The sequence below is a fragment of the Pseudorasbora parva genome, chromosome 7 (assembly GCF_024679245.1).
Source record: "Pseudorasbora parva isolate DD20220531a chromosome 7, ASM2467924v1, whole genome shotgun sequence".
Classification (NCBI taxonomy): Eukaryota; Metazoa; Chordata; class Actinopteri; order Cypriniformes; family Gobionidae; genus Pseudorasbora; species Pseudorasbora parva.
The window spans coordinates 34,286,974-34,309,450 of record NC_090178.1 but is presented as its reverse complement, the minus strand read 5'-3'; the positions used below and the strand labels follow the sequence as shown (position 1 = coordinate 34,309,450).

General features: G+C 38.8%; 2 protein-coding genes across 4 annotated transcripts in view; one reads left to right on the top strand and one right to left on the bottom strand.

Moving 5' to 3' along the window:
• Positions 1-323: 323 nt before the first annotated feature.
• LOC137083316 (ly6/PLAUR domain-containing protein 2-like) lies at positions 324-8,582 on the top strand. The gene is made up of 3 exons (XM_067449178.1): positions 324-564; positions 1,485-1,601; positions 7,988-8,582. The coding sequence occupies exons 1-3, from the start codon at positions 516-518 to the stop codon at positions 8,203-8,205; spliced, it is 384 nt and encodes a 127-aa protein (XP_067305279.1). The 5' UTR covers positions 324-515; the 3' UTR covers positions 8,206-8,582.
• Positions 8,583-15,748: 7,166 nt separating this feature from the next.
• Positions 15,749-22,477, bottom strand: part of cep192 (centrosomal protein 192) — a 60,300-nt gene continuing 53,571 nt past the window's right edge. For 2 of the 3 annotated variants that reach the window (XM_067449182.1, XM_067449184.1), the window contains 13 exons: positions 21,769-21,878; positions 21,516-21,678; positions 21,258-21,439; positions 20,970-21,093; positions 20,717-20,822; positions 19,958-20,165; positions 19,641-19,717; positions 19,452-19,547; positions 19,222-19,341; positions 18,883-18,992; positions 18,611-18,740; positions 16,829-16,887; positions 15,749-16,432 (listed from right to left, as the gene is read on the bottom strand). In XM_067449182.1, the coding sequence (XP_067305283.1) occupies positions 16,300-16,432; positions 16,829-16,887; positions 18,611-18,740; positions 18,883-18,992; positions 19,222-19,341; positions 19,452-19,547; positions 19,641-19,717; positions 19,958-20,165; positions 20,717-20,822; positions 20,970-21,093; positions 21,258-21,439; positions 21,516-21,678; positions 21,769-21,878 (1,618 nt within the window). In that variant the 3' untranslated portion in view covers positions 15,749-16,299. The remainder of the gene's footprint in view (positions 16,433-16,828; positions 16,888-18,610; positions 18,741-18,882; positions 18,993-19,221; positions 19,342-19,451; positions 19,548-19,640; positions 19,718-19,957; positions 20,166-20,716; positions 20,823-20,969; positions 21,094-21,257; positions 21,440-21,515; positions 21,679-21,768; positions 21,879-22,477) is intronic. The other variant, XM_067449183.1, reaches the window with a different exon arrangement.

The following is a 22,477-nucleotide window of genomic DNA, read 5'->3' as shown; positions in this document are numbered from 1 at the left end:
TAGTTTCACCCATTAGTGGAAGCAGTCAGACCAGTTTAGTCTGGACTGAAGGGAGGGAACAGGCTATACTAAACATGATGAGGACATTAGATAAACAAATCAGTAAAAAGACTCAAGTTAGAGTGTATATTTCAGAATTTTTTTCCAAGCCATACTTATCATTATTAATTCATTGAAATGAATACAAGTGTTTTGTGATTTTTTTTTACTGAAGCCACAGTAGCTACGTCTGCACACGTCCGGGCTGTGTCCTGTAAGCCAAAAGAAGAATATGAAATCATCGTTACAAAGCTACACAAAAATGCTCTGTTTGTAAAATTCAACGGTTGTCATGTCAGAATGCACATTGTGATACCAGGCCAAAAGTATGAGGGAATGCCAGCTGTACTGGTGTGTGGCTTCTTTCACTTGTTCTTTCAAAAGGACAAGTGAAAGAATGTCTGCTTGGGTGGAGGACAGCGAGTTTCAGTCTGAGGCAGAAACACCAAGTGAACGGCAGTCAGCGCTTTGGCAGCATGGAGACTCTTTCTAGTCTGCTCTTTTTACTTCTAACTGTACACTCAGGTATGGCTTCTCATACGTTCGAATTGCATTTGGACTGCTTTCATATTAATATTAATGTTAATATTTTCTAATCCAGTTTGAAAGAGCAGTTCTGTAATATGTCTAATTTTGTGGTTGAAAGAAAATTTGCCATGTCAAAACAGGGCTAAGAATTACTGTATGGTTAAAGAAATGATACATTTACGATATGCTACCGTTTAAAAGTTTAAAGTCTGTGGGATTGAAGTTGTTTCAAAATAAATGTCTCATATGTTCGCTAAGGCTGCATTTATTTGATTAAAACAGTAAAATAGTAATATAGACCTAGTTGTTATTACAACATGGTATATCTGTTTTCTATTTTAATTTTTATTTATTCCTGTGGTAAAGCTTTTTCAGCGTCATCGCCAGTCTTCAGTGTCACATGATTTTTTAGAAATATCAGTTCAAAACAGTTGCTCTATTCTTTTGTGGCAACTGATACTTTTTTCACGATTTATTTTTTTGATATAAAGTTAAAAATAAAAATAAAATAAAAAACTGAAACAGAAACAGAAATGTTTTGTAACATTATAAATGTCTTTGTCACTTTTGAGCAATTTAATACATCATTGTGGAATAAAAGTAGGCCAATAATGGTCTTTCAAAAAATATCTTAGTGACCCCAAAATTTTAAGCTGTAGGCCTACTTTATATTCAACTGTTATGGGCTACTTTCTAAGCTTGGGTTTCTAACCCTTTCGATGTAAGTGACTGTTACCACCCTGTAATGTGTATCATGTAAACAACATTTTCCAGCACTAACGGGTTCAAGGGTGGGAAATAGTAGTGTCAATAGTGTTCTCTATTGTGAATTCCAAAAAGGTTGATAAAAATAACTCACTTCAATACTGATTACATAAATGCATGTGTTTCTTTAAGCCTATGTTGCTCTTTTGCAGTAAATGCTCTCAAGTGTTACGTGTGTGGCTCCGTAACTTCAAATGACGAATGTAACAAAAACCTTCAGGACTGCCAGGCTCCTCTGGACACCTGCATGACCACTGTAGGCACAGTAGGTGAGCAAATGCCCTTGACATCACAGCAGTATATTGGGAAATGTAAAAGTTGAGGAAGGAAATAGGAATAGACAGAACTACCACATCCACCAGTTCTACTTTAAAACATATCTGATTGTATTGTCTTCTAAACAGAATTCTTAGACAAATCCTCTCAAGACATGGCCACAATTTTTATAATACAGGCTACACAATTTTGTTTACGAGACCTCATAGAAGTTACTAATGTCCACCATGTTGTAACGTTTGGGTGGAAAATAAATTTGCATTGTAAAAATATCCATTTAATTTTTAAATTGGAGTAGAATCAAGAAAAACAAAAAACTTGTTTTACTTTGATTCGTGCTTCTACATTTATTAGAATTGTACATATATTTGTCTTCATTAAAAATCCAAATTAGCCAAATTTATTTCAAATTATTTAAATTAATCTGCTAACTTCAGTTTCTGCTAAATGCCTTTCTTCAGAAAACCACTGACAGGAAACATACAGATCACATCAAAACATGGCACCGATGTTTTTATTCACAAATCTAGTTGCTTAGCCTACTCTATTACCTGACTATGGTCTATGATATTTGATATTTGATACATGCAGTGTTTTATGGCTCTTAATATGATTAGAGTAGTTCCTTTGAGAGGCAAAAACACGGTTTTGTTTAAAGGTGCTCTTGTTGACGTTGGAAGAAGTGTTGTCAAACAAAAGAGAGGCTACACCCTCCTCCCCTCTGTGCTTCCTTTCTGCTTCCTATTTCCGGACTTTGCACAAACCTTCTCCTTTTCCCTTTTCGTTGCAAGTGGTTCAGTACGTCGTCTCTTTGGTCGTGTGTCGGCAATATCAAAATCATATACATTAAATCATTAAATTCGAATACCCTGGCCGATCCCTTCATGTGCACACACACTAACCCCAAAGCCCAAACCTCTAAATCATTCTTATCGGTTGGTGCACTGATTCTTATGTTTCGTTGTCAGACTGCACACCATGCAGTTTCTGAACCCCATACACAGAACCGGAAATGAGGGCGGGGCTTAAACAGATCATAGTTGCGCTTTCCATTTAATTTGCTTTCGTCAAATATAAGCTGTTTTCACATGGATTTAAAAAGATCGATGTCTACAATATTTAACAACAATACTTTAAAATAAAATCACTTTTCTGTTCATATAACATGATGTACAATGATCAACATTTTAAATCATAGCATATTGATCTTAATTTGAATACTTCATGGAAACAGGCTAAAACTATACACAGTTTTTATAAAAGAAAATATGAATAAATGTATAACATGTTGTGTTTCGATTCACATGACAACATAATGATGACATATAATTAAAAAAAGCCACCTGGCAAAACAACAACAACAAAACTTGCAACCGATTATGAGTAGCGATTGTGCTTCATGACTGTAATTGCAGACTTTGACATTTTATGATTTATGTACATTAAGGTAAATATTTCGTTTTTACACTGTTTTGTGCAGTTCTCTAATAAAAGAGTATTTCATGCTGTTCTGTATCACATAGTCGCGCCATCTCCTCCTGCACTTCCATGTGATGTGACTGTAAGGCAGCGCTGATTATTATTATTATATATATTTTTAAATACATTTTTAATTCTGTTTGGATTTTACTAGATGTATATAGCCTAAAACAATCGGCACAAATACTGTTGGATTTAATCCACATGATAATGTGGTTATCAAGGGTCTTTGCCCCTTGATGCCAAAAGTGCCCTTTTTGTCAAGGCAAAAAAAAAAAAAAACTATTATATTTATATATATAATCAAATGCCCTTTTGTGAATGCCTGCCCAATCTAACTATTAGTAAAATTAAATTAATTAAACAATAAAATTAATCACATGATGATGACCTTTCACCCGATGACCTCATCTCTCACGCTGCTCGCGCGCGCGCCAGTGGAGAGTGGACTGAGAAGCGGATTCTTCAATACAGCGGTAACGTTAAAGGGGGGGTGAAATGCTGTTTCATGCATACTGAGCTTTTTACACTGTTAAAGACTTGGATTCCCATCCTAAACATAGACAAAGTTTCAAAAACTAATGTTGGACGTTTGATGGAGTATTTCTGTGTCAAAAATACTCCTTCCGGTTTCTCACAAGTTTCGGCGAGTTTTTTTCGAGTATGGGTCTACTTGACGTTAATAAGAGCGGAAGGTCCTTGTATGGGCCGTACGGGTTCTTCTCCCGGTAGGGTGCGCGCGCGCGTGACTAGAGCACGCTGTAAACAGTCTCTCAGCTGCAGATCCAGTCGTCCGTGAACGGCGCCGCGCTCCCCTTTATTCCTATGCGTGACATCAAGCGACTTCAACGCTTCAGCACAGCATTCCGGGAAGGCAGCGCTGCATTTGAACCGATTTGAACGCAGAAATGACGGGAAGCTTCAAGGCATCGCTTCAGTCGCGTCTCAAAATGGATTTACACGCCACTGCTGTCACAGGACTTTACCAAATCATACCAAAGAAGTGTTTTTCTGACGGAGCGGTCCCAGCGATAAAGCTTCGACGGTGAGTTAACTTAAACTGCTTCAAATGTCTCTGCTATTGGCTACCGTCGCATGAGTAAACATCAGTAAACGACACAATCTCGTGCTTCGTCATTCAAATGCGCTAACGGTTACTCCATTGTTGTTCTCTGTATAACGTTACAGTATTCTGACGTGCAAAACCGTTTTGCTTGCTACTTCTAAGGTCTAGTCGCATACAATAGTCCATAAACCGAATCATGTCCTCATACTCTGCGAGTAAACACACAGAAATGTGGAGAGGCCATTAAATACAGTAACTTACATACCACAGAGACGGACGTCCTGCTGTTGCCGTTTCTCCTGTTCAATTTATTTCTCCCTCAGATTTGATTGTGGATCATTATCTGTATTAGCTGAGATAGCCATGGGTTTCTCCACGCTTGAGGACGTCACCGCTTTGCGCGCTTGTCATTCTTTAGCTCCGCCCACACGATACGCCTCCAGGCGCTCGGTTTTTTCCGGAAAGACTCGGTACAGCCTATATTTCTTTTATAAATATGATAAAACTAAAGACTTTTCGGAGATATGAAGGATGCAAAACTACTCTATAGGTACTCAAGATTGACATGAGATTGACTGAAACTGAGTGTTTCACCCCCCCTTTAAGTGTTGTTCTCAGCGAAGTGTTTGTTTAGTTAGTTATTATTTGTTATCATTTTACAAGAACGACGCGGAGAGAGCATGGAGCTGTTGTTTATATTGCTGTTTCCTGTATGTGTATTGTAGAAGTAACGTTAACGTTAGTTTGCTGTTTGAGGGAGAACAGTTTCACGGGCGTAGAGTTACACAGTCTTGTCTTTATTTTACTAAAAACTATTTATACTTTAACCTATTATTTTTATTCTAGTATTTATTAAAAAAAACACTGGTAAAGGCTTATACTGATTTTTCATCCTCTGAATTAGCCTATATCTGTTTTTTATTATCATTAAAAATATAACGTTATATAAATTCAGAACAGGTTTCAATCATGTTCATGTCAATAATGTTCATCACAGAGAAAAGTGTAGCTTTAATGATAATTAATCTGTATTAAATTTATCTTTTTGCAGTTCAGAAAGGTGCTACTATTACGTTTTCTGTCTAAAAGGCCACTGGTAAATATAACATTTATTATAATGGGTTTATATAAAGATTGTTTTAAGTTCACTTAAATTAAGTGTTTTTTTAAAGCCTAATAAATATTGAAATTGATAGCTTTCATTCATACTGTAATGCAATGTCATAATGTTTCATAGAGACATTAGTATCAGTGATACTGGCCTTCATTCATAAAAAGATGCCAATACAAGACATATTTACAATATGTTGTCTTTAAATTTTTTCTACATTAACTTGGAGAGTAACTGAAATTATTACAATATCAAAATATTAAAAATGTATTTTGTTTAATTATATTTTTAAAAAAAATTTAAATCATGATTTATCTTGATTAATTACAGAAACAATGTGATTAATTAGTTAATTTGTTTAAATCGATTCCCAGCACTAATTTTAATATGAAAAAAAAATTGTTTTTCTGTAACAGTAGTTTTTACAACAGCAAAATCACTATAGCCTCTAAACTCAATAATATATCTCTGGAAGTAATACTTTAAAATGTATTATTAAAAATATCGATGTCAATATAAAATGAACCTGACCTAACATCAAAGTGCAGAGTACATGAGATATGGCCCTAGTAGATTTCAGGAAAAGGTATGAAAATACCCAGATTATGAATATGAAGGAGTTTTTATGCATGTTTATGACAACTGTCATTAAGTGTCATTCGCTCAGTTATGTCATTTTTAATGCAAAGATGACATTATGTGAGATGTGTTTGTTATGACAACTTTACATTTTAAAGTTTGTCACTATCACTAACAAGACATCTCACATAATGTCATCTTTGCATTATAAAAATGACATAATTGAGCGAACGACACTTAATAACAGTTGTTATAAACATACATAAAAACTCCTTCATATTCATGACGTGTCATGTCATGATTATGAATGTGTAATGTCAGTCTGATGCACACCCCTTAGAGTAAAGTGTTAGCGCTTGTTTTAATGTCTATAGTCTCAGATATACTCCAGCAGTATCAGCAGCAAAGGCAGCAAACCAACTAAAGGATTTATTTAGGAATTTAAGATTAAGATTTTACCAGAAAAGGTTGTAGAAGTTAATGTTAAAAATCTTTTTTGTGTGTTTTTTTGCTTGGTTTTTATTTTTATTGCATAAATGTAACTCTTGTATATTTGTAATTCAGTTTTTGCCATGAAAATAGCCACAGATACTGACATGACGTTAAATAAAACTATTCAGTACTGTACGTAACGGGCCACGCTGATTTTGAATAATGACCATGTCCTACCTACAGTTTACTATAACAGCTGTTCTTTACTATTCTGTATAACAGAATCATAAGTATAACAGTTTCTAATCCCAGAGTTATTAATAGGTGGAAAGATTTTATTTTATTTTTTTACTTTTAAAATATTTTTTTTAACTTTTGACCTTTTAAAGGTTTCTTATCAAAACTGCATCACAGCATTTGCTGCCATATCAATACAGAAACATCTGTATTGAAACGCGTATCAGAAAGGAATGTGTGACAATATATTGCTGTATTGATATTTTGAGCACAGCCTGATTAAAAGCCTTGTTCCATGTGCCCCTTTTATACTTTGAGCACCTGCCCCCCCAACGGTCTCTGCACGGCCCTGCTCCTGGTCATCACTCAAATGAATGCACGACGCAGCAGATTAACTGCACATGTGTGTAAACCTCCAATACAACTATAAAGTAATTATTCCATCACAACTAAATCTCTCAGTCAAGTGACTGTGTCTATAGTATTATACACACCTTGCCTTTACACAACATTATAATATTATTTTCAAGTAAACTTTTATATTATTATTTTAAATTATTATTGCCCCTGGTTCAGTAATGAAGTCTTAATAAAATCAAAAAAGTAGCAGTGCCTGGGACAGATTTTAAGTATCGCCTTAAAATGCAATCTAATCCTATTTACATGAAATAAGCCTGCTCCAGAGCTGGTTTAAGTTTACGGACCTGTTGCTATGACAGCAAGTCCCGGATGAGCGTCGAAGAACCAAAATCTAAGATCATGCAAAATCGTCAACAGTCAAATCCAGCTAACTGAGTTAGCCACATACGAAGAACGGCCCCTGGGGACAGGCAGTTAGCGGATATGAGGAGATGTTTGCTGTATATAACAAAAAATGTTTTGGCCTAAAAAATGCGTGACATAGCCAGCAGCCATATCACCCTGTAGCCCAAGACTGGTTTCCCACTGAAGCTTAGCAGGGCTGAGTCTGGCCAGTACCTGGATGGGAGACTAACTGGGAAAACTAGGTTACTGCTGGTAGAGGTGTTAGTGAGGCCAGCAGGGGGCGCTCACCCTGTGGTCTGTGTGGGTCCTAACGCCCCAGTATAGTGATGGGGACACTGTACTGTCAAAGAGCACCGTCCTTCGGATGAGACGTTAAACCGAGGTCCCGACTCTGTGTTCGTTAAAAATCCTTGATTCTTTTTGCGTTCCAAATATGATACAGTAAGCTTTATAGGGTTAATAAGAGAGATTACATTTTATCCTAATGTCTAGGCTTATGTAAATCAACTGAATGTGGCTCATCTAAGATTCTGTTAAAGCAACAAAAAAAGGTTTACCTAATAAAATGACATATGATAAATGAGCTTCCAAAGTATAAGGCAACAGCTTTCAAGACATCAGATGTTCTGTAAAAAGCTGGTGCATTATTCATAAAAACTATTCAACATAGAAGAGGGAAAACTAAATAAACTTTGAATTTGTCTTTTTAGGAAGCATTACCGCCATTGCAAAGTCATGCTCCTATTCAAAAATCTGCACAAGTGCTGCTGCAGTTGCCTCTGTGGACAGTAATGGGAATGGAGTCCAGGTGACATGCTGTAACAGTTACCTGTGCAACTACAGTGGAGCCGCAAGCGTTACACTGCACAGATGGCTGCTGGTCCTACCGCTGCTCCTCATCACCCTCCTCTTCAGACCGCACACTTGACATGTTTAACAGTCAGGGTAAAGAGTCCCATTATGGACTAACACGGTCTTCCTACTGAAAATACAACCTTTTTACTACTGAGCCATGTAATTTAATCCCCCCAGCTTCATGACCTGTTTGGTAACAGTCTTTTTTTTTTAAATAAGGATGTACATTTTAACCTATCATGTATTCCAGACATCCGTTCAAGTAATTGTTTATATGAAAACTTAAGTTAGCAAGAGTTGCACAAAATGGTGGTCTGTGTAAAATGTGTATAATTAAATGTTAACATAAATGTTGTAAATTAAGTCTATCTATGATATCGATGTTTTATGACCTCTTTTACTAAATCATTCAAATAAAAATGTTCTAATAAATAGAACTCTAAAATCTAATAGCCTACTTGTTTTGAATTAAGCAATGCAAAAAACAATGGGTGATAAACAAAAATAACTCACAAATGTTAATGGTAGACAAAACTACATGAATTTTGCAAATAACCTTATTTTGTTTGTTTATCCTACACTGTAAATAATAAAATGGTAAATGTATTTGTCACAGTTATATTCAGTTTGTTTTAGTTTTCATGGACATTCAGTTTATTTTTGTCAGTCACCCGTGTTTCCTGTCACGATCTGTCACCATGGACACTAACCACATTCATCATCACAGCTCTTCCTCATTTTAGTGTATCATATGTGCATTTAAGTTCCTGCTTGTTTTCAGTTCATTGTCCTGTTTTGATTGTGTCCTGTCTTGCATGTTGGCATGTTATTTTGAAATTGAGCTTATTAATAAAACCTTTGTTATTGGCAACTTCATCATCATCTTCCTAGAACCTGAGCGTTACAGAATGCCGAACCCAAAAATGAGAAAGAGACTGAACATTGGGTCTCATTCATGAAACACGAGCAGAACGAATTTGTGTGTAAATCGTCCGTAAAGCCGCTCTGAAGTAAATTTTCAGATTCACAAAAGTGTTCGTATTTTCCAAATGTTAGTTGGTACGAAAGAAATTTACACCTGCTCGCTGCCACGAGTAAATGGTGCGTAAAACATATGAACGTTCTGTGTTCTAATTTAGGCAAACTGATGACATTGCATTTTGATGCATTATGTAGGCCTACCATAACAATATTTGATTTGCCCCGTCTTTTTTTTTTTTTGTACTGTTTAAAGGGTTTAGTTCACCCAAAACTGAAAAATCTGTCATTAATTACTTTTACCCTTGTGTAGTTCGACACCCGTTCATCTTCAGAACACAAATGAAGATATTTTTGTTGAAATCCGATGGTTCAGAAAGGCCTTCATTGACACCAATGTCATTTCCTCTCTCAAGACCCATAAAGGCACTAAAGACGTCGTTACAAAGCCCATCTCACTACAGTGACTGTACAATCATTTTATGAAGCGATGAGAATAGTTTTTGTGGGCAATTTAAAAAATAAAAATAATTAACGACTTATAGTGATGGGCCGATTTCAAAACAAAGTTTCAAACGTTATGAATCAGTGTATCGATACATGATTCGGATCGCCAATGTCACGTGATTTCAGCAGTCTGGTGGTTTGACACGCGAATCATCCGAATCATCTGCTCCCAAAAATCCCCCGAAAATCTGTTAGTGCCTCAGTGACAACTTCGTCGATCATGACGTCACCCCCATACCCTAGCATTCAGACAAAACAAGTGAAATTAACAACTCTGTTTGAGAGCTACATGGCAGTTTAACTGTTCAATAAAATACCCTACATACCATCTCCGTGTTGATTTTACAACATTTAAACCCCTCCGTTCTCGTCATCTCTCAAAAGCCAACCAGCCAAGCTAATGTCTACTTGATTCTGGTTTTATTTTGAGCTCTGTTACGTTCTCTTGGGATACAAAGCCCAAGATACCAGCAGACTCTCCTCAGTTCTGCATTTTTGTAAAACGACTGATTCATTCCCCGGAGGTTGAAGAGGTAGTGTGACCATGAAAAGCATTGACCATGTTGACCAAGCGTATTCCCTAAAGTAGATTGAATGAGCTGTAGTTTTTATAATTTCTTTCTGTTGGGCGGAGGCTTCTGCTTGCATAAGAAATCACCTTCTTCCTCCCCTCCTGTACCTGTGCTAGCACTGCTTCAAGCCTGTCTGGCTGGCGTAGGTGTACAACAAAATGGCAACTGAAAATCAGCATAAGCCAGTATGGGTGCTTGTAGGGGACCCTCCTTTATTTTCTTAAATGCCATGTCCTGTGCCTCTTCCCATGCCCAGCAGTCTTGTTTACCTGTGTCCATTCAGGTATGTCGTTTTGATGTCCCCTACATCATTGAGTTCAAGCGATCTGGGTAAAGTTTTTAATAAAACATCTATAATAACCTGCTACGCCCAGGAAAGCACGCAGTTGAGTAATATTTTGAGGAGTTGTCCAGGCCTCCACTGCTCACAACTTCTCTGTGTCTGGTGACACCCCTCCTTCTGCAATCACGCGACCTAAATAATGTACTTCATGCTGGAAGAGAAAGCACTTAGTAGGTTTAACTTTCAAACCAAAGTCCAGATGAGCAATGTAGGCCTCAAAAGAAGGAGAGAAGATCCAAACCGAGCAACAATGGGTGCGTTTACATACACACCACTAAGCTGATAACTCAAAAAATGGGGAAAAAGACCAATATGGGGAAATCCCAAAAACAAGCTAGCAGAATATGATACACTGGTATTTTGTAAAATTACAAAAATATCATGTTTCCCAAAAGAGGGAATGCTGAGAGTCTATTGAAGAGGGGAGATAAATCGAAGAGCTGTTGTGGGAAATGTGTGTGAGAAATGAGAAATGTGCTACGTGAAGCAGATAACAGGGAAAAAAGAAAACATTGTCTCGTCACACAGAAGCCACAGCTGCTTAAAGATCGCTGGTGAGAACTTTGATGAAGCCAATTTGTGTTAACTAAATTAGAGCTAAAAATTTGAGTGACATGATCATTAACTTGATGAGTCCGGATAAAGATTTTGAAACGAAAGAGCAAAGGCTGTAAGCAGCTCTGCTTTGAAGCCGGCAATTCAAAGAAATCTGCAGAACTTAAGGAAATGGGCAGCAATGTTTTAATTCTGTTTAGAAAATTAAACAGCAACTGAATTGAGAACAAGAGAAAATCAAATTTCTAGATGTTAGTGCTTATTAATGGAGAGTAAAATGGGTGGGGGGTCATTAAACCCACAGGAAAAATCCCAGACATAGACAAAGTTTCAAAAACTAATGTTAGATGTTTGATGGAGTATTTCTGTATCAAAAATACTCCTTCCGATTTCTCACAAGTTTTGGAGAGTTTTTTTCGAGTATGGCTCGGCTTGACGTCGATAGAGTGGAAGGTCCTTGTATGGGCCATGCGGGCTCTTCTCCCGGTAGGGTGCGCGCGCGCGTGACTAGAGCGAGAGAGGAAATGCACGCCCGTAAACACTCTCTCAAGGTGCAGATCCAGTCATCCATGAACACTTCTGACTCGCCGTATGGTCACGGCGTGCTCCACTTTATTCCTATGGGTGACATCAAGCGACTTCAACGCTTCAGCACAGCATTCCGGGAAGGCAACGCTGCATTTGAACCGGTTTGAACACAGAAATGACGAGAAGCATCACAACATCGCTTCAGTCGCATCGCAAAGTGGATCTCCAAAGTCACTGCTGTCACAGGACTTCACGAAATCAACAGTTACCAAAGAAGTGTGTCTTTGACGGAGCGGTCCCAGTGATAAAGGTTCACGGTCGTGCTTTGGAAGCAGGCGGTAAGTAAAACTGCTTCAAATGTCTATGTTGTTGGCTATTGTTGCGTAAGTAAACATCAGTAAACAACACGATCGTGTATAATGTTAGTTAATTTATCAATGGAGCATGCGATCTATGGTGTGTGTTTAAATACATTTGTTTAGCTGACAACTACAGGTGTCAGTTTGTTTATTGTAAAACCACTCAAACATAAACCTAGCGTTCTCACAAAGCGTTACTCCATTGTTGTTCTATGTATAACGTTACACTAGTCTGACATGCAAAACCGTTTTTCTTGCTACTGCTAAGGTTTAGTCGCATACAGTAGTCCATAAACCGAATCATGTCCTCATAAACTGCGAGTAAAGACACACAAATGTTGGCAGGCCACCAAATACTGTACATACCACAGAGACGGACGTCCTGCTGCTGCTGTTTCTCCTGTTCAATTTATTTCAGCCTCCGGATCTGATTCTGGATCATATATGTATTAGATGAGCCATGGTTTATTTAGGGTAGCGTTTTTTTTCTCCACGCTTGAGGACGTCACCGCTTTGTGCGCACTCGTCATTCTTTAGCTCCGCCCACACGATACGCCTCCAGCCGCTCGTTTTTTTCCGGAAAGACTCGGTACAGCCTATATTTCTTTTATAAATATAATAAAACTAAAGACTTTTCAGAGATATGAAGGATGCAATACTAATCTATAGGTACTCAAGATTGACATGAGATTGACTGAAACTTTTGACTTTTGCACATAACTGTGTCCGCTCACCCATAAGGTGTTGAAAACGTGGCAAATAAGGCCACCAGACTAAATTCTGTAAAAGGAAAGAAACAGAGATGATATTTACACTCATCTATAATGAGTATAAATAATGATATAACAATAAGGGTAATAAAAGTAATTATTTTTTGGAAGGAAGGAGCTATGATCATTTTAAATTCAATGAAGCCACACTGTGATGCCAGCAGCCAATCGCAACAGTGGAATGGAGAAGTGCAAAATTGCAATCTCCTCCTCATCGGAAAGTGATAAAGGTGCTCTTTTAACAGACACTCCATGTTCTAAGTCTCCCTAAGTCTAACAGTTCACCAACTTCTGAGTCTGTCCGGCGAGGATTAGACTGTGACAGAACAACCAAGTTCTGAGCCTCTGGTTTAACCAGAGAGACAACACAAGCTCTGAGGATCTGAGTCTACAGCTTGTGAGCCTGTGAGGAAAGAGACATTAACCAACACTACGTTCAGCGTTTTAGTCCAGCAAGATGACTAAAGCACATCCCAAGTCTCCATGCTAGAGAGACCAGAGCGGATTGACCAACTTCTGAGTGTCTGGCCCAAAGAGGCAGAAGACACACAGAGACATATGCAACAAGGTTAAGCTCAGGAGAGCAAACCTTCACTTCAAGGTTCCTTTGTCTGCACGTTCCAGATGAATGACATTCTGCACTGCACCTACTTCAGGGCCTTATCTGCGTGTTCCAGATTTTAGGACCCTTTGGTGCTCCAGGAGATCAGCATCCCACAGATCTTTGTGTTCAAGGCTGTTGAAATGGATTCCAGCTCCTTTCCCTGCTGCATTGTCTCCCAGCACAACCAGTGGAAGAAGTCATCACCATCGGACTGCTTACTCAACCAAATGAAAATATCGCTCTACCAAACCTCTTTCTAGAGACCTTGGCATTGTTGTATATTATTAGTATATGATTTCCCAATTCACATTAGAGGTAATATAACGGATGCTATTAATAACAAAAAGTCTGTTGTTTATTTGTTTGATGCATAATAAGGTTCTTCACCTTAGTTTCAGAGAAACAACAGTCCTGTACACAGTTGCACTGAGGAAAAGACAGGAGGAAGAGCTAGAGGTAGCAGAGCTGAAGATGTTGAGGTTCTCTTTGGGAGTGACGAGAATGGATAGGATCAGGAATGAGTACATCAGAGGGACAGCACATGAGAGATGTTTTGGAGACAAAGTTAGAGAGGCCAGGTTGAGATGGTTTGAGGACATAGTGAAGGAGGACATCAAGGTAGTCTAAGAGAAGAGGATACAGAGGATAGGACTAGATGGAGGCAGATGATTCGCTGTGGCGACCCCTGAAGGGAACAGCCGAAAAAACAACAACTCTTCACTCAACTTAATCACATGTATTTTATGCACCTTACACACTTTATTCCTTTATCATTCATTTAGTCGTTTTGTTAGTTGTTCTGTTTATCTTTTGTTAATAAAATCTATTTTATTAAAATTGTGTCTTCCTTGTGCTGATAATACAAAAGAGGCTCTACAAGTTAGAAATCTCTCCAGTCTTTCAGATAAATCAGCTGACCAACTTTCCCATTTACATTTCTCAACATTTACATTTATTCAAAATGACTGGACAGTCTGGAGTGTTCTCATACAGCCAAGGCAAAAGACCTTGACTAGTGTCCCAAACTATGAGTGGGAAAAGGGTGTCATCTGATCATCTCATAACCACACCTTAAGTGACGTGTGATCCAAAAATCACAACGTCAGCGGTGATGTGAGTACCAATCACTACCGTACTTAGTGTCCTTGGGTGGACAAAAGTAAAATCACTACATAATCATAACTATCCCTTTTTGAAACTGCTCAGTGATCTTGCTACCAATAGCTGGCCCGGCAATACATCTTGATAGGTTCTACTAAACACACCTAATCCTTCCTATCAGGACATACACGTGCACAGGCCTCTATCACTACCTCTGGTTGTGCCGGTATCGTTTTTCATCGTCCCTGCGGCCAATAAATTGAATGTATCTGTCCTGACTCGTCAGCAAACTTTAACAGATGCCACACATTAACCTGCATTTCACCTTCTGATCCCACACAACTATCCCCAGTGCGTCATAAGAAAATCTCTGACAATTTGATCCGAGCGTCTCTGACCCCTCCTCAACTCATACCTAGGTCTTGCATTATCACTGTTGGGCCTCAAGTTCTGCACTCCCTCATTCCAGCAACCATTTCCTTTATCTCTCCTTTTAACCGCAGAAAAACCTTCTGTTTAATCTCCTCAACCAATTTTGATGTTTCTGGGTCTGATTTTAAGGGTTGCACTGCTTGACTCACCACCTCAAACTCCTCTGCTTGTAGAATTGCTTCTTGATTAACTTCTGCAAAAGAACTCCCAGGAGCTGCTCTAACCCCGAAGTTCCCGACACAATGCTGCATCACAGAGTCCTAAAATAAATTGATCACACAAGACATCACCGACAATGGTACCACCATTCCTATTCTCCAACCATTACTCAATTCTTTAAGAGCCAAAGCAAACTAAGATTCTCATCGGGCCTTTGTTTCAGAGTAAAAAACTGGGCCCAAAGGAGTTACTGTCTCCATAACTACTTTTCAAAAATAATAATATCTGCTGGCAAACACTTCCCTCTTTGCTTCCCCATCCAAATTATTTATCAAAGCTGAGATCTGTTGTGCCTCAGAAAAGTGGTATATATTAAACATTGATGTCTGCATATTATACCAATCCTGAAAATTGAAACTTTTCTAAATAAATAAATAAAGTTAAACCACTTAAGTTGTGTTTGGTTTACAATTCATACAGTTGTGTTAATTAAAATACACTTCATATATATATATATATATATATATATATATATATATATATATATATATATATATATATAACAAGCAAATGTCACCAATTTCACTAAAATGGCCCATTTTATTTAATTGTTATTATTATTAAAACTTTTCATTGTGGAGGAGAAAAACCCTCAAATTAAATTGTAAATGTATGATACACGATAGTGGAAGACAATTCACCAATATATAAAATTATAATTTTTATTAATCAAGAACTGATTTAAAATAAATACCTACAACATAGACAAAAAACAAAACAAAAAAACTATTTGTGCTGCTGGACAGAGCATGTGCAATCTTCAACTAATGGTGATTCAAATCCTTTAAAATATTTGTCCCATCTCATTATGTGATAACGCTTCAATCAACAGGTGAGCTCATGTTAACAGTTACACAAAATCAAACACATTCTTACAACAATGTAGAAAATGGCAGAAACACTGACAGGCATTACAAAAGTGATTCAAAGGTGATAAACTGTGGCAAACATAAAAATGATGACAAATGTTAAGTTGTGATGCTGGATATATAATACCCATATTGCATGGTGCTTGTATCCAAAAGGCTGTAAGTATATGCTGATAGTTGACAGCTATAAAAACTAAGGATTGGGGAAAACACAAAGCTTGACATTCTTTTGCAAAGCATTTAGAAGAAAAAAGGTTCAAGTATGTCTCCTCATTATTAGCTTCGTCTTGCAGTGGCCTCTGCTGGCGGTGAGCAGGTATGTGTTGAGCTTCATGGCAAGGCTTCTCCAAAGAGCTCTATGGCGAGTTTAGCGTCTGTGTCCGTCTGTACGAGTAGAGTGCCGGAAAACTGGCCCGCAGAGGCCGGCGCGAACTGCACAGGGAGGTTGATGTAGTGTTGTGATCTGGAAAGGCACATGAAAAGGTTCAAATGCTTGAAAACATTCAGGTATAAAAGCACACATGACCAGAAAAATCACATGACCAACTGATGTGGAATGCATAACTTCATATGAAATATTTAATGGAGTCTAAATTAAACCCAAAATCAAATTGGTTTATAACACCACACACACACACTCACAAACACATGCATATAGTGCTACAAACCACAAAATAAAATAAAATAAAATGACCTGTGGCTGAGCTCAGAATCAGAGCCTTCACATCAGGCATTGGCAGCAAGTGACATGGGATGCTTTAATAAAATCTCTCTACTTGCTAATCATTTCTTAAATTGGCTTGAGCAAACAGTAAGACCTACTACTACTAGAGAATAAGCGAGAGAGAATTGAACTCACCTTAGAGAATAATTTGAATGCTTGATGTGGAAAGGCTCTTTAGGACTTATGAATTTTAGCTGCAAGTTAATTAGAAAAGCTCAAAATAAGTCTCATGCCAAACATTTAGGTACAGCAATAATAACACTGCACACATCAACGTGCAATTACTACTTAGTGACTGAAGTTGTTCACACCAAGAACGATAACTATCTTAGCGTCCACACAAGCAGGCGCTAACATTTGGTTTATGATATGATCACGGATTCTGATTGGCTGTCAATGTTTTTATCGTTCATCAGCTGCATAAAAGCATTCTGAGAGGGATTCCAACGATACCACGGAACGATAACAACAAAAAAGTCTATGGAGAGGAGAACTCTGCTGACAGTGGAACCTCAGATTCAGGAGTAACAGTGTGGTTTTCATCCCGGTTGTGGAACACTGGACCAGCTCTATGTAGGAGGGTTCATGGGAGTTTGCCCAACCAATCCACATGTACTTTTTGGAGATTCTGGATTTGGAGAAGGCATTCGATTGTGTCCCTCGCGGCGCCCTGCGGGGGGTGCTCTGGGAGTATGGGGTCTGTTTGGTCCCTGTACAACCAGTGCAGGAGCTTGGTTCGCACTGCCGGCAAGAAGTCAGACGTGTTGGGCTCCGGCAGGGCTGCCCTTAGTCACCAGTTCTGTTCATCATTTTTTTGGACAAAATATCTAGGTGCAGCCAGGGGCTTTTTCTTTTTGCAGATGATGTGGTGTTGGCCTCTTCAGACCGGGACCTTTCCGTGTGCACTGGGACAGTTTGCAGCCGAGTGTTAAGTGTCAGGAATGAGAATCAGCTTCTCCAAGTCCGATGCTTCTCAGTTGGGAAAAGGTGGCTTGCCCTCTTTAGGTTGGTGGAGAGTTCCTGCTTCAAGTGGAGGAGTTCAAGTATCTTGGGGTCTTGTACATTAGTGAGGGAAGGATGGAATGGGAGATCAACAGACGGATAGGTGCAGCTTCTGCAGTAATGCAGTCGATGTACTGGTCTGTTGTGGTGAAGAGGAAGCTCTTAATTTACCGGTTGATCTACGTTCCTACTCTCACCGATGGTCATGACCAAAAGAACAAGATCCTGAAAGCAGCCTAAATGAGCTTTCTCTGCAGGGTGGCTGGGCGCTCCCTTAGAGATAGAATAAGAAGCTCGGTCTCTCGGGAGGAGCTCAGGGTAGAGCCTTTGCTCCTCCACATCGAGAGGAGCCATATGAGGTGGCTCAAGCATCTATTTCAGATGCTTCCTGGACACTTTCCCAGAGAAGTGTTCCAGGCATATCCCAATAGGAGAAGACTGGGAAAGACAGTAGAGGGAGTATGTCTCCCGGCTGGCCTGGAAACACCTCTGTATTCTCCCAGAAGAGCTGGAGGAAGTGTCTAGGGAGAGGGAAGTTTGAGCATCTCTACTTAGACTGTTGCCCCTGTGACCCGGCCCCGGATAAGCAGAAGATGATGATGATTCCAACAATATTGTTTCTCTTTACCTTCTTTATAGCTGTAGTGTGAACTCTGCTATTTTTTAATATTGAGAAAGATATTTAGAACTATATCTTCAATTGCTAGCTTTATAGTTATCGTCATTGGTGTAAACAAGCCATTAGACTTGAATGTACTTTATATGTAAATAATTGCTCAGTGAAATATCAATGTATTTTCCCCATAGAAACAGAACTTCAATCAATACAGACACTTCAGAAATGTTTAGTTGTTGCCTCTTTACAAATGCCTCGTGACTACTTTGAAGGCCATTCATGCAGCGCGGCAATCTCACCTCATGCGTGTTGGACGAGTTATTTCTGAAGTTAACCTTCAGTGTGCTGGTGACGCCCACACGTGTGGCAGGAAATGTGTACAGGCTTTGGGGTGCATACACTCCCCTCTTTTGGGTCTCAGTTGAAGATCTAAATAAAAATATATGCCCTATGAAATGTCTTAGAGGGGAAAGTTAAATCTTCCTCTATAGATTGATTTAAATTCATTTGTAGTGCAGAGTTCTGCATGTTAATAAGACACAGTCAGTAGTATGAAAAAAAACACTCTTACCCGGTCTTTGAGCCCGCAGACTCCAGTCTCTTCCTGTTCTTCACAGTGGCTTCAGTTTTCACCAAGGAGCAATTTTCTTTAACACTCGATCCTTCTCCTGCTCTTATTCCCTGCACACACAAATGAATAAAACTCAACTGTGAAAGACTACACTACCATTCCCAATTGGAGTATTGTTCATGCATTACTCTTTCAGTCTCACTGTGATTAATGCATCACTGAAAAAGCACTTTCAGCTAACAGCCCATGTGATTAGCAAGCAAATTTAATGAGAGTTGCATTAGTTCAGTCTGGTTATAAAAGACACAAACTTAAAAACACTGCATTTAAGAGACTCACAGTGCCGCACAGCTGGAAGCGAACACGGCTCTTGTGCTGAGGTTTGGCTACTGGGTGGCATTCCAAATCCCAAAACTGGGCATAATCTCCTCGGTCCCGTGGGAGGAAAGTGATTGGAACCTTTAAAACAACAACAACAACAACAACAACAACAACCAACAAACCCAGTTAATCATGTGAAATCGCATTCGATCGGTGAGAGACGAGATGATATTGTCACACAGCTCTACCTTCATCCTCTCTTGAATCCCCAAAGTCCCAGATACCTTCTCACATCTGAAGGCGGAGTATGTGGCACGATAAACATCTCCACTGCTATCAACACCCTGAAAAGACAAGAGAGAAAGTGAAAAATCAATAAATCCCTCAGGAATGAAAGGGTATCGAAATTCTTACACAAGTGCAAACAAATCACACACCTTCACATATGGAGGAGCAAATGAAGAGAGGTACCACCTCACCTCCTCTCCGTGATTTTCCACCTCCAGAGAACATTCTGTACAAAAAAAAGTTCACCGTACACAATTTTAATATGCTACGATTTCAGAATTTATTGACAGTTCTGTCTCAAACTGATCAAAATCCTGTTACTGGACAAATAATAACAGGTGATTTTTGAGAAAATTAACGAGACGACCAACGATAAGAGGTGACAAATGGGCCTTTAGTCTTAATAAAAAATATGTTTCATAATTTTGTGTTATGATCATGTTCAGATGGCACGTTCTAAAGTTACCAGATGACTCTCCAGAGGCCGTGGGTGGAAAGACCAAGGTTCGGTTCTTGATCTCAACCTGAGGTTGGACACTGCTGTTCTGAGATTTCTGTCCTGGTAAGGTAGGGGTCTCAGCCTGAGGGGGTAGTGGGCATAGAGAGCGGTCCGTGGCACAGCCAGTGGCAGAGACGTCCATGGCTAGATCTTGCCGTATCTGGACTTTAATAGACTTCAGAGAAAGAGACATTAGAATGGACATTACAGAGACAGCAACACCATGTTTTATTTGTACCCACTGTAACATACATCCACATTTTGTACAGAAGAATTTATAAGCTGATTTTTTTATTTTATTTGTTATTTATTTATTTTAAACCAAGCACATTTACATGATTACACTCAGTGGAGTGCTTTGCTCCATATGCATCTGCAACTGTTCACACTGTCAGTTCAAATCCAATTATTTGTCTCTGATTGGAAACTGATCTAAAGGATTGACTGTCTTTTACTGATTTTGTGTAGCTTTTTTTTTAAATCAGATTGTGTGTAGCTTTTCTGCCTGAGCGGCCAGACTGAAACGGAAATGCTGAAATGTGATTTTACTAGGATTTCAAACAAGCACACTACTTGATTCACTGTGGTAAATCATTCTCTTTGGTAAATCAAAAGCATTCTTTCATTTCAGATTCTGCAAGCGGTTCACATACTTCTTCTGTAAACTAGAGATAATCCTTGAAAACATGTACATTCCTAACATTTTGTTTTGAGGGAAACAAGCACCTTCTGTTGATTATCACACTGTACATAGATCTGTCCACTCCAGGGCAGCATGGAGGATTTAGTTGCCAGAGATGGATTGGGACTGATGAGGATTTGCAAGTGGCTCCTGAAAACAGGAAAGGAAAATGGCTATAAATTAGTTGAAATTCAAAAAAAGTATATCAGCTATGTGCTTTAAATGAAATATAAGAACAAAATGTCAAGGTGATTGTGTTTCATTGATTTTCCTTGTGTTTATATGCAAGTCACGTACTGAGGTTCAATGACTCCATGCTGTGGGGTGATGGTAAGGCAGTGGGCAGGCCAGGACAGCTCAAAGCTCAGTTCTCTGTTTGAGCGGTTCAGTATTTGCACATGCCTGGTGTCAGCTGCACTATCTGCAAATAAACCATCAGAAAATAACATTTGGAGGGGGAAGCATTCGATCCCACTATGCTACAGGCATTTGCTTTGCTTCAAACAAGTAACTATTGTTAAAACAACACTTAAACCACTTGAGGTTTTTTTCAATACCATATTCCTGATCTCAAATGTTTCTTACTGATAGTGGGTGCAGTGAGAACCAGCTGTTCAGGCTTGATGCTCCAGGTGCTCTCCAGGTTTAGCTCGGTTTGTTTCGGCACAGGTCCTGAAGGGCTTAATGGAGGACCTTTGACTGGCAGCACATCCAGGGAAACATTACTGATGTAGCGGCCCGATGACCCTAAACCACTGCATGGAGAACTACACAATGTCAACAACACTGTAAAGTCTGAAAGTATATGTTTATGTTCACCATGTTATTGTTGAGGATGATTACCTGTCTGACTCGGAAGCATGCCGTTGTGAAGGTCTGATGGACTCCATATGGTCGCTCTCTCCAGAGTCTGACATTTCCACAGTGCCAAACAATGACAGCATCACTTTGCTCATGTTGCCATAGAAAATTTGAGCTTCATTTGGCCTCTGAGGCAGATCATAGGCTGAAAGTGAACCAATCATAAAGCCAAAATTCACAAACAGGGTCAGTTGAGTAAAAGCAATTAAATTTGAGCCAGTCTGGGTTGTCTTACCCTCCTGAACCTGCTCTTCACCGAGGAACATTTCATCAAAGGGGATACTCTTCAATAAGCTGTTCTCAGACAGTACTCTATTTCCTGCTTCTGGTTTGATTTGAAGTAACCTTAAAAACGGATTAAAACAAAAATGATAAAACATTCTTTACCATCACACACAGTCTAAAAAAAACTAAATGCACTTTCCACTCACATCAATTCAATATTTATAATACAAGCATATCAAGGCGGTAGTATCCTCAGCTGGTAAGTGTGAAGCATATATTTAGCAATTATATTTCACTTCCAAAAAGGTCTCTAATGTATTACAGATGGCTACATGCAGCATTTTTGATAAAACCGTGTTTTGAATCTGAGGCAACCTAACATGCTCATTTAGAAGAAAGCCTCCAAGAAAATATGTGGTTAGTTTTCAATTATGTTTACATTTAAAAAGTACATAAATTACTCAAATGTCATCTTTAAAGCTACACTATGTGATATTTTCCCCCATCTAGTGGTGAAAAGGTATATGACCATCCAGTGAATATTAGTTTCTGTTCCTCTCAATTCTGATTTCGTTTGAACTCCTACGGTGGCCGATTTAGTCCAAGATTAACATGGCAATCCCCCTCTTCACATTCGACACGGTGCCATTGAGTGTTAAAACGCGAAAGGCGAAGCTTGAATTTATGGGTATGTCCCTCTTTGGCTAATGTACTTTCAA

What these genes read in the sequence shown, in the direction of transcription:
- LOC137083316 (XM_067449178.1), top strand. Translation starts at nt 516, where the DNA reads ATGGAGACTCTTTCTAGTCTGCTCTTTTTACTTCTAACTGTACACTCA. An exon ending in ACTTCTAACTGTACACTCAG is followed by an intron (nt 565 to 1,484) that starts GTATGGCTTCTC and finishes GCTCTTTTGCAG; the next exon opens with TAAATGCTCTCAAGTGTTAC. An exon ending in GACCACTGTAGGCACAGTAG is followed by an intron (nt 1,602 to 7,987) that starts GTGAGCAAATGC and finishes TTGTCTTTTTAG; the next exon opens with GAAGCATTACCGCCATTGCA.